The sequence below is a fragment of the Myxocyprinus asiaticus genome, chromosome 43, assembly GCF_019703515.2.
Source record: "Myxocyprinus asiaticus isolate MX2 ecotype Aquarium Trade chromosome 43, UBuf_Myxa_2, whole genome shotgun sequence".
Taxonomy (NCBI): Eukaryota; Metazoa; Chordata; class Actinopteri; order Cypriniformes; family Catostomidae; genus Myxocyprinus; species Myxocyprinus asiaticus.
Genome location: NC_059386.1, coordinates 25511682 through 25524710, shown reverse-complemented (window position 1 = coordinate 25524710; position 13029 = coordinate 25511682). Strand labels below are relative to the sequence as shown.

Below are 13029 nucleotides of genomic sequence, written 5' to 3'. Positions count from 1 at the left end.
TTAGTTATAATCAAGTGTAATATATCATGCCTGGATTGGACAGGACATGAAAACGTAACTGAAACAGTGTTTTTTATGAACTGGACATTTCCAGCCCAGCCGCCCGTAGACACGCCCACAGAATTCATAGACAAGTTGCACGGATATGACGTCATTGTGATTCTGGAAAGGAGACCGGTGACGGGGTATGTTTCGTAATTTATTGCTGTCATATATATTAACGTTAAACATTTGCCATTTATTTTTTAAATGCCATGTTAATTACATATTTAGGCGGTTGATGCTGCATAGTTATCTCTTGTCTCGCAGGTTGTGTATTTGTTGCGTTTGTTTTTAGCCACGTAGCTGTTTTGCTAGCTTGACGTGTTTGCCTGCGGCAGTTCAAATGGCATTCCGTGTTATTGTCAGTCGATAATAGGTTTTACATGTCTTATTTTGACCCCTCAATAGCCAATTATTAATGCTATTTTGTTTGCAGGGGAAATATGTAACAGCTAAGCGACACTGAAGGATTTTTGGGACGTTATGTCACGTCATCCATGCTGAAATTTATGGATTATGCATAGTCGGATGTTTAAGTGCGAGACTACTTTGGCTAATATAAATATCAACTATGCAAGTTTACGTGATGTCAAATCTATTTCACTTTTTCAGACGGATTATGCTTGTTTTATGTCTGCCTCCTGCACGACATTTTTGTGCATTTGAACATCATAGTTTACTTATTACGAACCTTGCACTAGTCTGTAAAGCATATAGTCTAAACTCTTATTTATTATTGATATATTATTGTCTATTTTCTTCATAACTATATAAATGCATAGTCATTTGGCTTTTAATAAAACTTTGACTTTGCTCAAAACAAGATGAGATGAGTCATGTAAGACAGGAGAGAAAAGAAAGCCAGTGTGAATAAAAAATACAATGTTGACATCTCTGATGCAGACTGGATGTCACTGCAGAGCATATTATGTAACGTGACTCCTGTTGTCTTGCCTATTGTACCGCAGCCAGGATACGCAAATGCATTTCACAATGTCAATGGTGTTTCTTTCCTTTACCCAGACAAAGGGACACGATGAGTCAGCGCTCTGAGCGACGAGGTATCCATGTGGACCAATCGGAACTGCTTTGCAAGAAAGGCTGCGGTTACTATGGAAACGCTGGCTGGCAGGGCCTGTGCTCCAAGTGCTGGAGAGAGGAGTACCAGAGAGCTCGGCAGAAACAGATCCAGGAGGACTGGGCCCTGGCTGAGAAGTGAGTTGGATGCGTGACTTACAGTGGCCCCAAAAAGTATTTGGACACTTAAGACACACTTAAACATGTTTGGATTGCATTAGATAATGGCATATGTTGAAAGAAAGATAGCAATTTTCAAGCAAAGCATTTCACAACAACAAAGAAGTTTTGAAGTTTGTATGGTTTTAAATGAAAAGATATACTGTTAAAAATTGAGACAGAAGGTATTTGGACACTTTCTGGTTGTCAAACTTAGTGGTCCATAGTTAATGTGATGAACTATACCTATGGTAATTGGTAACTGACTTCATAAATCCAATAAAAACGACCACTGGCCCAGTTGGTTCAAAGTAATAGTAGAAAAGGGTCAGAAAATTTAAGTTAGTTAAAAAATCTTAAAGGTGGAATTAAACCACAATGGATGAGTTGTAAGATCACATATCAAGGTAAAGAAGAATTGGCTCTCCATCAATATTGATGTACAGATGTGCCAGACTAAAAAAGGGTGTTTCCTGTTCCAGGCTGCAGAGGGAAGAGGAGGCGGCCTATGTCAGCATTCAGAGTTCCTCTCAGACCCAGCCTCCACAATCCCATTCTCAGCCCTCTCTCGCCACCTTCTCCAAGTTTGAGGAGAAGAAAACCAACGAGAAGACACGCAAGGTCACCACTGTGAAGAAGTTTTTCAGCCCTTCCTCCCGCACTGCTCCTAAGAAAGGTACGAAGAGGGTGGGATTGGAGAGATCTGAACATAATTGGTGTTGTTTTGTAGTGGGTGGAGTCTGCTGAAAACCAGCTGTGGGTGTGGTTAGTGGATAGGAAAAGATTTGATTTGTATTGTTGTCCCCGGTTTACTGCTCTTAGGTTAAAATACATCAATCTGATGCTTAGTCTCCCTTGCTTTGCTGACACAACACTCTGTCAATGCTGCAGATTTTGCCTAGCTCATGACTTTTCTCTTAGAGCCAAATATAGAACATAACACATAATTTTGCCTCCCTCTTGATTCATTATGCTTATTTCATATACAAGTAACTTACCCTATCACCATACATGGTCCCAGTTAGATTTTTACTGTGTTGTTGGATGATTGCTCTTATAAAGCCTTTGAATGTAAATGTACTTTCCCTCATGTTGTTTCAAATGCATATGACTTTTTTTCTACCATGAAATACAAAAAATTATGTTAGGCGGAATGTTAGGAAATGACATTCTCAGGCACCATTCACTTTTATTGTAAGGGGAAAAAAAATGCAATAAAAAAGTGAATGGTGACTGAGGCTGTCAGTCCCTTACATTCTGCTAAACATCTCCTTTTGTGTTCCACGGAAGAAAGAAAGTCATAAGGGTTTGGAACAACACGAGGGTTAGTAAATGATGACAGAAGTTTCGTTTTTGCATGACTGCTGTGTGCATTTTCCATTTCCCTTTTTGATTTGTAACTAGTAGCACCTAATAAATGTGCAAAAAAAAAAACAAAAAATCTAGAGCAAATAGTTTTCCTAAAAATGTGTCAACATATGTGGACAGCAGGATTAATTTGTGCATTTTTAAATAATACCAAACTATAGAAAGTCAGATTTTTTTCCAGGAGTGTTGAATATTCATGTTTTTGAGACATTACAGACATTACATCAGAAATTAGCATAATTACTTCTGATTCAAATTAATGGCCAGCATCATCCAGTCACTGCCAACCATGTTAAAATAAATTATACATTATAAATTCTGAATCTATGTACTGATTATCATTGTCCCATGTCTGCTAAATCATCTGCAGCCTGAAACTTAAATTTTGGTCAGATTTTTGGAGTGATTGCACTTTGAGCCCTTTGATTCTCAATTCTCAATGTGATAATGCACAGTAAATGTAGGATTTCTAAGGAAAAAAATGGGCTGAAGTACACATTGGTGAACATTGTGTTTAGCAGCGTGGCATTTCGTGATAAATTGCTCAAATTAAAAAAAATGACAAATCAGATGAAGCTAGAGACTATAATCTTTTGCCTCAAACAGGTTTCAATGTAAAAACGTAATTAGGTTTTACGAGATGAAGTTTGCGTTTCTCCCAAAGTCGGCTGTGATCGGCGCTATGTTGTTTTGTCACATGACTCTGAATGTTGCAAGTTTAACCCTTTACTGAAAGCACAGAGTCTTCTGAACTGAGATCAGTCGGTATAAATGAAATTTAAATTATGCGTTGTGTATAGCGAAGCCAAAAATACAATGTCCATGCATGTGTACGCGGGGTCGCACGAGGTTGATTTGAAAGGCTTTATAATTGAAACATCAAGTATTAGTTATCCTTACATGATTTGATTCATATGTTTTGCTTATACGTTCATTTGCGATCAATCTCATCTTATGATTTTATCATTAATTGTCTATTGTGGTGTTGTGCAATCATTTAAGCAATTCATTGACTCAGTTTGCTGCTGCTTTCATTTCGTTTGCTGTTCTGTTTCATCTCCGCCCCACCTCTCCTTCATGTTCTGCATTTCTCTCTTTTCTAATACTCATTCAAATTCCTCTGCCACATCATTTTCCATCGCCCCCGTTTCACCCCAATCCATTTGTGTCTCGCTCATTTCCCTGCCCGCCCTGGGTGTTTTAGTCCCCCCCGAAAAAGAAAGTGAAAAAGAGGAGAAGTTGCATGGCAGGAGGGAGAGCCATGGAGATACCCTCCTGAGGGATCTGAAGGGCATTTTTACCCAACCCTGGGAGATGGGCTCCTCCACTGAAGGTAACCGACAGATCCCGAGGGAGAATCTGGGGTAATGACAAGGGAGCGTGGGTGAAGATTGCAGTGTTTTTTCTTCTCTGAGTTGGACCTCAGCATCTGTGTTTTGATGTTCTGTGTTGAAGGAGGACACTGTCATCTAGGCTTTGATTAATCCATTTAATACTTAAAGTATTTTGCAAAGTACCACAAATACTTCTTGAAAATGTGTTTCGGAGTTCATTTAGGCTGAACTTAAACTTTACTCCCTCAAACTGTGCTTTGTGACATACTGCCCTGATCAATACCATACTATATTTTGTTTGCAATGCATATGTTTAATTCTCTATTTAGCTACACTGTATGGTCAAAAGTATGTGGGCAACTAAATGTGCTTGTTGAGCATTTTGTTTCAAAACTATTGGCATTAATAGGGAGTTGTTCCTATCAGCTTCCACTTTTATGGGGAGGCTTCAGACTAGATTTGAATTGCTCACGTTTAACCAAGAGCGTTAGTTAAGTCTTGCATTGATGTTTGACAATGGCACCTTGTTTGTAGTCTGCATTTAATTTAATCTTAAAGGTGTTCAGTAGGGTTCAAGTCTGAGCTTTGTGCAGGTCAGACTCAGTAAACCATCTTTTTACGGACCTAGTTTTTTACGCAAGAGCATTGTCATACTAGAACAGAAAAGGCCCCTAAACTATTGCCACAAAGTTGGAAGCACACAATTCTCTTGAATGTCATTCTGTGCTGTCTTCACTGAAATTAATGGGCCTAGCCAAACCTGTTAATTAAAAGGAAATGTCCACATACTTTTGGACATTGTGTGTGTATGTGTGTGCATCAAAAGACATTGATTTAATTCACCCTGCCATTTTTGTTCATGTTCACTGTCTCATTGTCATGCATTCTTCTCTTTTCTTGTCAATCTGGTGGCAGCTCTGGTTTCAAAGTTGAGAGGTGGGTATTAATGCCACATCACTGTAACCCTCCAGCACAGATTACAGAAAACAAACCAAGTGCATAAGAGCTGCATGCATTCAGGCTCCATTGCTGGAAATGGGGAATTCTTAAAGAGATAGTTCACCCAAAAATGAAAGTTCTGTCATAATTCATTTACACTTATGGCATTGCAAACCTGTATGACTTTATTTCTTTTGTAAAACACACACATTGTATGTAAAAAAGATGCAATGAAAGTGAATGGTGACTGAAAAACATTTTGCCTAACATCTCCTTTTGTGTTCCATGGAAGAATGAAGAGTCATCAGGTGTGCAACCTCTAGGGTGTGTACATGATGACAACAGTGGTGTGCACAGACCTCAGCATCAAAGGCAATGCCACTTTGATGATCCCATCTGTTGTAGCGTGTGCTGTTAAAAGCACCTCCGCCTAATTTTCTATATATTGATACATTATTACTATTATTGTAAGGTTGTTAAGAGATTTAAATAAAAAAAAAATATTTTATTGTTAGATTCCCCTATCCACCCCCCCCCCCCCCCACACAAAAGGGGCAAGGGCTTGAGTCCTTGCTGCTCCCCGTCGGTGCACGCCACTGAATGACAGTCTTTTAATTTTTGGGTGAACTATGCCTTTAAATACAGGTAACAAATGGACCATGCATAACATAATCTCTGTAAGTCTGTTTTTGTAGTGTTTATGACTCATAACATGCTTTGGTAAAGCTGGCCAATGTATGTTGCTATCTTTGGCTTTCATCTGATGTGAAAGGTGTTGGCATGGTAACCAATCAGTATTTCAGTAGAATAGCCTATTTTCCAAAATGATGTGCCCTCTCTTTGTCTGGGCTACTGGTAGATTTGGACTTGTATTGAACAATCAGATGTTTTTAAAATGTGTTATATTTGTCATGTTGACATTTTGCTTTGTTTATTCAGTCAGATTAAGTCACCTTTTTTCATTTGATTTGTGCATAATGGCATGTGAAATTCAGGTGTTACAATTGGCCAAATTGTTTGAACATGTATCAGTTGTTAGATAATGGAAAGGACTGAATTTGACATTACATTCTGCAATGACCTGGATGAATGAGAATCTTCATGAACTAATTTTATTAAACTGAACATTTGAATCCAATCCACTTAAAAAAGCTTTTGTGTTTGGTGTTCAAACAATATTTTTCTGAACATTCTGTACATTTTTTTTTTTTTTTTATGTGCGTTCCTCAGAGAGCCACGAGGGGAAGACACCCAGTCCCTCCATCACCCGTCAGTCCAGCATCGAGACTGATCGAGTGTCACGAGACTTTGGGGAGTTCCTCAAGTCCTTGAAGCCTGGCAGAGAGATCCAAAAGCAGAGCTGCCTTTTTATAGATAGCATGGGAAATAAAAAGGTGTGAACCAGGGTCACATACCCTTGTTAGTCCTGTTTACCAAGAGCCATAAAAAGGTTATCACTTGACATATAAAATCAGCAAGGGCCAGCATGAGTCACAGTATGCTTTCATTTGACTTGACTACTGAGTGATTTTAGTAGATAATTGAGGCCTGTTTTATGTACTATGCTTTTCACAACCGGCATTCGTATTTAGGGTCAGATCTGTGCGTGTCCCTTAACAAACATTAAGATTATATGTTGGTTTGTCTTTGAAAGCATCCCTTATGTTTATCTCAAACAAAGTCATTTAAAGGCTAACAGGTGTCTTGAGTTATCCGCTCCCTTATGTTTGCATTTTGAATTATCAACAAAGCAATGTTTGCCTACTGACACTTTGGGTAGTTGACATGTTGTGCGGTGTAACATGCTATACTCCATGTAAAACTATTTAAAGCAGCATTTTGCTATGGCTTTAGACAACATGGTATTTACTGTGTACTTAAATAATAATCACAGGACTATTTAAAATGATGTAGTAAAGGCAAAAAGCTGATTAAAAATTGTGAAAACTAGTGACCAGTCACAGCACCTAAAATATACACTTTCCCTTATGCATTCATATAAATGTAAACATCAGATCTTGATGTTTTGTTATTATGCGCGAAATGCCGACTTTAATATCTCAGAGCGTGTAATTCGGCTGTTCTTTGCCCTTTACCATTTCATTTTGATGGATGTTTAATTATTATTTTTAAAATACATTTTCAGTAAGCATTTCCTTTTGTATTCATCCGTTTTTGCAGGATCTTAGTGCAGAGGAACTGTCTGAATGTGTGCAGGATTTCTACCAGAACATGTCTGACAGACTCATGAGTCATTTTAAAGGTAGGATTCATTCCATCACAAAACCTGTGAAACATGCCTAATCAAAGAACATGTAAACCCTCACGAGTATCTACAAAACAAAACCTTTTTTTTTTTTTCTTTTTTTAATTAATGATTAAAACTGAAGTACGTGCAGGCTGGGATTAGAATGGCTGAGATAGCAGTCAACAACCCATGTTTCACATTTTAGCTTTTTGAGGCATGAAACATCCGTTTCTGGAGCGTGACAAACATATAAATGGCTTATGAAAATATTTATTTGCTGTTGATTTTATTTTTCCTTGATCAAACATTTCTAAATGGCTTGTATTGTAAATGCCTCAAGAAGATTCTGTGATTGGCCAGATAATCATCAACACTAGTGCCAGTGGAGGTCACCTAATCCCTAAAGATTTGACCTAATCCAGGGTTAAATCCACTCCATCATGCCGCAATGTCCACTAGTTGTCCGAGAAACTTCATTGTTGTCCCAGCATGATGTGGGAGCTTTGTTATGTAACACACTGGAAACAAGATCACAGATTTCGTGTTTGTTTGTTTGACACAATCTAAAATCTTAACTGTTTTCCTCTGGATTCTGATTGAATATCAGTGAAAAGTGTTGTCTTCTCTATAATTCTGTGATTGGACCAATTCCACAGCTCCCTTAGGCGTTATTAATGATATTTCTATCTGAACTCTCAAGTTTGTTAACATTTATACTCAGATGGAATAGCTTGCCAATATTTCAAATGTCTGTTTTTCTTATAAATAGAAGAAGCTTTTGAACTGTTTGAGGTAGAGCCCTGTGTCTTTCTCTTTCTTCAGGCTCCTCTGAGAAGGTGGACAGGGTGATGGACCAGGTGGAAAAATACATCATGACTCGACTCTACAAGAGCGTCTTCTGTCCTGAGACCTCAGATGATGAGAAAAAAGACCTGTCCACCCAGCACAGAATTCGGTCAGCCCCTTATATGTTCCTAGTAATTTTTTAAAGGAATCATTCACCCAAAAATGAAAATTCTGTCATAATTTACTCATCCTGATGTCGTTCCATACCCAACTTTGTTATGAGGAACACAAAAGGCGATGTTCATATTCATTTCACCTCTTCGCATGTACAACCAAACTGGTGTGATTACGCTAGGCTGGGCTCAGAGGCGTCCGATCAAACCGGTGTGATATGTATTCACGCTGTTGTTTACCAGCAGAGAGGGACTGAAGCGGTTGTCATAATGAAACAGCTGCTCAAATAGTCTTTTTAAATATCACAATGTCTTTATTTTTTTATGTTACAAACATTAAAATAATCACAAAATAAAGGCTTAAAGCCGTTACCATCTTAGCTGGCTGATTTGATGGAGCAATGCAGCCATCTTTTCTGATGTCAGACAAAGAATGATAAACTAGTAAGTCCTCTTGAGCCTTCTCCCATTCCGTCTATATCTTATTCTCACCACTTCCTGGGCAACAAGTGGAAGGGCTAGTTTTGACGAACTCAAAATCCCATGCAGTGAAGTGTATGGTGACATTTTTTTAAAATACAACGTGCATTAAATAACTTGTGCTGGGGGATCCGTCAGTACAATAAGAACTCATGTGCGAAAAGGTTCATGAATATTGTAAGCCGTCTTTTCAATACAGTGGCAGTGGATAGTTCCTCATTTTAAGGTTTAATAAAAGGACCCAAATGCAGTCCAAGTGACTCATCCAAATGCGTATTCTCATGTGTATATTCCAAATCTTCTGAAGGCATACGATAGGATTTGGTAAGAAACAATCCCAAATTTAGGTATTTTGCAGTCATGAGCGCTATGAGAGAAGCTCGGTCACAGTGGCACGTGAGTTCATGCAAGAACTTGTGTTGATTGTAGTGCTATAGTTCTCATGTCACATGAATCCACATAACCTTACACAGACCCTTGTTTTCAAGCGGAGCTCAAAAAACTTTCGTACCAATAAAACAAACCAAACTAAACTCTAACATCAAATGAACGTCAACCTTTATATCTGTCCATTTGCAGTCTTGAAAAGAACCTTTATTGATGTTGGTTATTCAGGGCCTTACACTGGGTGACCATTCAGATGCTGTGTGTTCCTGTGGATGAGGAGATCCCAGAGGTGTCTGATGGTGTAGTCAAAGCCATCACTGGTGAGTCCACAAAGCTTTCCCAGGCCATAATATTATTGTCTTTTAGTTGCTTTTGGTTTGCTTCCATCAAGGTTTTCTTCTTACCTCCTTATCCTTATCTTTTCTCCCACAGATATAATTGAGATGGACTCCAAGCGTGTGCCGAGGGATAAACTGGCCTGCATCACCAGTTGCAGCAAGCATATCTTCAACGCCATCAGGGTTACCAAGAACGAACCAGCCTCTGCAGATGACTTCCTACCCACCCTTATCTATATTGTTTTGAAAGCCAACCCCCCTCGGCTGCAGTCCAACATCCAGTACATCACACGCTTCTGTAACCCCTCAAGACTCATGACGGGAGAGGATGGATACTACTTTACCAACCTGGTTGGTCCACACTTCTTGTACAGTGGCCCAAATAGTATTTGAACACTGATATAACACTTAGAAATGTATGAATGTCATTACATTAGATAAAACATCAACGCAGGTGCCATCTTCTCAAAAATAACTTTTTGCCATTACTTTTAACCAACTGGTTCTATGGTCATTTTTAGTGGATGTATAAAGTCAGTTTCCCTCAAGTTTTCACAGATATCCTAGCAGAGTAACCACAGGTATAGCTCATCACATTAACTATGTTCCAAGAAGTTTGACCACCAGAAAGTGTCCAGATATGCTTTGTCTTAAGTTTGAACACTATATCTATTGTTTTATCATTGAAAAATCTAACACACTTTTTCTTAATCTCTTATTTCCTTCAGTGTTGTGCTGTGGCCTTCATTGAGAAGCTGGATGCCCAGTCGTTGAATCTTAGCCCTGAGGACTTTGAGCGCTACATGTCCGGTCAGGCTTCTCCTCGAAGACAAGACGATCCTGCCTGGCCTCAGACTGGCTCCTGTATCAACCCAGCTCTTAGCCAGATCCATCAAAATCTTAGCGTCCTGTCTAACCTTGAAAAAAGACAGCAGCAGGTGATAGAGGGTGCCCAAAGCCTGCAAACTGAACTGGCAGAATGGCAGAACAACGTGGCCAGAGAGGTGCAGGAAATCTTGGAGAGATACCCACTGGAGATCAAACCACGAGCATCCGCAATAGATGCAGAGAATGTGGAGAATGATAGGCTACCACCTCCCCTTCAACCAGAAGTGTTTGCTGGTTAGCAAACAAAACTAGTTTTGCGGTTGCTTGCATCACTCTTCTAGAGTGAATAACCCAGAGACATGGTCGCACCGAGACGAGTAAAGCAAAGCTGCTTTTGTCATCGTACTTTTCTCTTGTATGTGGGACAACAGGAGTTTTACCCTTCCATGTGCTTTCTTAAAGGGATGAAAATCTTGTCATCATTTACTCACCCTCATGTTGTTTTAAACCCATATGAATTTCATTATTTCATGGAACACAAAAGGAGATGTTAGGGACTGGCATCCTCAGTCACCATTACCTTTCATTGCTCAGACAGAAAGATGCATTGAAAGTCAGTTGTGACTATGACTAACATGCCTACCATCTCCTTTTGTGTTCCATTAAAGAATGAAAGTCATATGGGCTTGGAATAACATGAGACTAAATGATGACTGAATTTTCATTTTTGGGTAAACCATACCTTAAATGTTTGCACGTTTGGTCGCCTGTCATCTCTTTTCTGCAGACATGTTCTTGTGGGACCACGTTTGTGCAGCTGATTCAGACAGGTGGGCTGTTTGTAAAAACTAAAAAAGCTTTTCTGACTTGGTAGATCTGGCAACGTGTTAGCTTTTTTCATAATATATATATATATATATATATATATATATATATATATATATACACACACACACAGTTGTGCTCAAAAGTTTGCATACCCTGGCATAAAGGAGCACAATACTCGTTGACCCCTCTCCAAACATAGCGCTTATGGTTGTGACCATAAAGCTCTATTTTGGTCTCGTCACTCCAAATTACAGTGTGCCAGAAGCTGTGAGGCATGTCAAGGTGTTGTCGGGCATGTTGTAACTGGGCTTTTTTGTGGCATTGGCTTCTTTCTGGCAACTCGACTATGCAGCTCATTTTTGTTCAAGTATCGTCGTATTGTGCTCCTTGAAACAACCACACCGTCTTTTTCCAGAGCAACCTGTATTTCTCCTGAGGTTACCTGTGGGTTTTTCTTTGTATCCTGAACAATTCTTCTGGCAGTTGTGGCTGAAATCTTTCTTAGTCTACCTGACCTTGGCTTGGTATCAAGAGATCCCTGAATTTTTCCACTGAACAGTACTAACTGGCATTTTCAAGGCTTTGGATATCTTTTTATATCCTTTTGCATCTTATAAAGTTCCATTACCTTGTTACGCAGGTCTTTTGACAGTTCTTTTCTGCTCCCCATGGCTCAGTATCTAGCCTGCTCACTGCATCCACGTGAGAGCTAACAAACTCATTGACTATTTATACACAGACACTAATTGCAATTTAAAAAGCCACATGTATGGGAAATGAACCTTTAATTGCCATTTAAACCTGTGTGTGTCACCTTGTGTGTCTGTAAGAAGGCCAAACATTCAAGGGTATGTAAACTTATGATCAGGGCCATTTGGGTGATTTCTGTTATCATTATGATTTAAAAAGGAGCCAAACAACTATGTGATGATAAATGGCTTCATATGATCACAATCCTTAAATAAAAGACTGTTTTTTTTTTTTTTTTTTTTTTTTTTTTTTTTTGCATGATCAGTCCTATTTTCAAAATCAGTGCCAAAATTTCACAATTTCTGCCAGGGTATGCAAACTTTTGAGCACAACTGCATCATACAACACATCATATTTTCCAATGTAAATGGTCTTATTCACTGAAGAGTGTTTTGCCCCTATACCTTGGTGTGATGTTCTCCTCCTGGATGAAGGTCTATGTTTTTTTATGTGTGTATAAAATATTTAGCTGCTTATACTGTATACTAAGGAAATTGATTTTTATCCAGCTTTAAAGGGAATGCTTGACATGTGTAAAGTGCTAGTCGTCTTTACTTATGGTACCTTTCGAAGATGGTCATTCATAAATGTTAGGTCACACATTGAATCAGCTGTACTGTGGTGCAAACATTTCAGCAATAAACACTATTTTCACAGGTATAGTTTACCAAACAAAATGCATTATTGACATAGGTAAAGCTGCATGTTTTGTTAGCTTAAATTAATGTGCAGTTCTGCAATGGTGACCACAGCTGTATACGTTTAAAAAAAATAACTACTTCACCAGCCAAGATGGAAATTGCATTAATGTGTTAAACCACAGCTATTTGTTTTACATTTGATGTTGTGAGCTTAACAGAAGACCGATTTTAATGTGGTCCAGTTTAATTTTTTTATAATGCTCCAGCTGTAACTGTAACAGGTACTTGGCACAACAATATATTTGTGTGGAAATAATTGGTTTAATTCATAGTGGTGTGATATTTTAACTAAACTGCTTTATTTATTATGTAAATATATAACTTACGTGAAATGGCTAATTTTCCTGTCTGTGAATAATTATTTATCACTTAAAAACACAATATTTTTGCAGTAACAGCTCAAAATATTTCACTCAGTCTTGGAAGTGTATTTGTCATACAGTCATTGGTGATCAACTAAGCACAATACTGACATCTTATGGTAGAAAATAACAGCATAGTGTTCTCGCCCTTATGTTGTTCCAAACCCCTCTGACTTTCTACCCTGGAACACAAAAGAGATGTTAGGCGAAAGGACAGCCTCAGTCATCA

General features: G+C 38.6%; 1 protein-coding gene across 3 annotated transcripts; it reads left to right on the top strand.

Annotated features, from left to right (window-relative positions):
• The first annotated feature begins 111 nt into the window (after positions 1–111).
• Positions 112–12777, top strand: LOC127433720 (rab5 GDP/GTP exchange factor-like). Of its 3 annotated transcripts, XM_051685865.1 has the most exons (11): positions 112–185; positions 1066–1257; positions 1761–1954; positions 3851–3979; positions 4896–4916; positions 6150–6313; positions 7101–7182; positions 7990–8122; positions 9222–9313; positions 9426–9682; positions 10060–12777. In XM_051685865.1, exons 2-11 carry the CDS (start codon positions 1079–1081, stop codon positions 10456–10458), a joined length of 1650 nt encoding a protein of 549 aa, XP_051541825.1. In that variant the 5' UTR covers positions 112–185; positions 1066–1078; the 3' UTR covers positions 10459–12777. The 3 variants fall into 3 exon arrangements, with proteins under 3 accessions (XP_051541825.1, XP_051541826.1, XP_051541827.1); XM_051685866.1 differs by lacking the exons at positions 112–185; positions 3851–3979 and adding an exon at positions 384–403; XM_051685867.1 differs by lacking the exons at positions 112–185; positions 3851–3979; positions 4896–4916.
• The last annotated feature ends 252 nt before the right edge of the window (positions 12778–13029 follow it).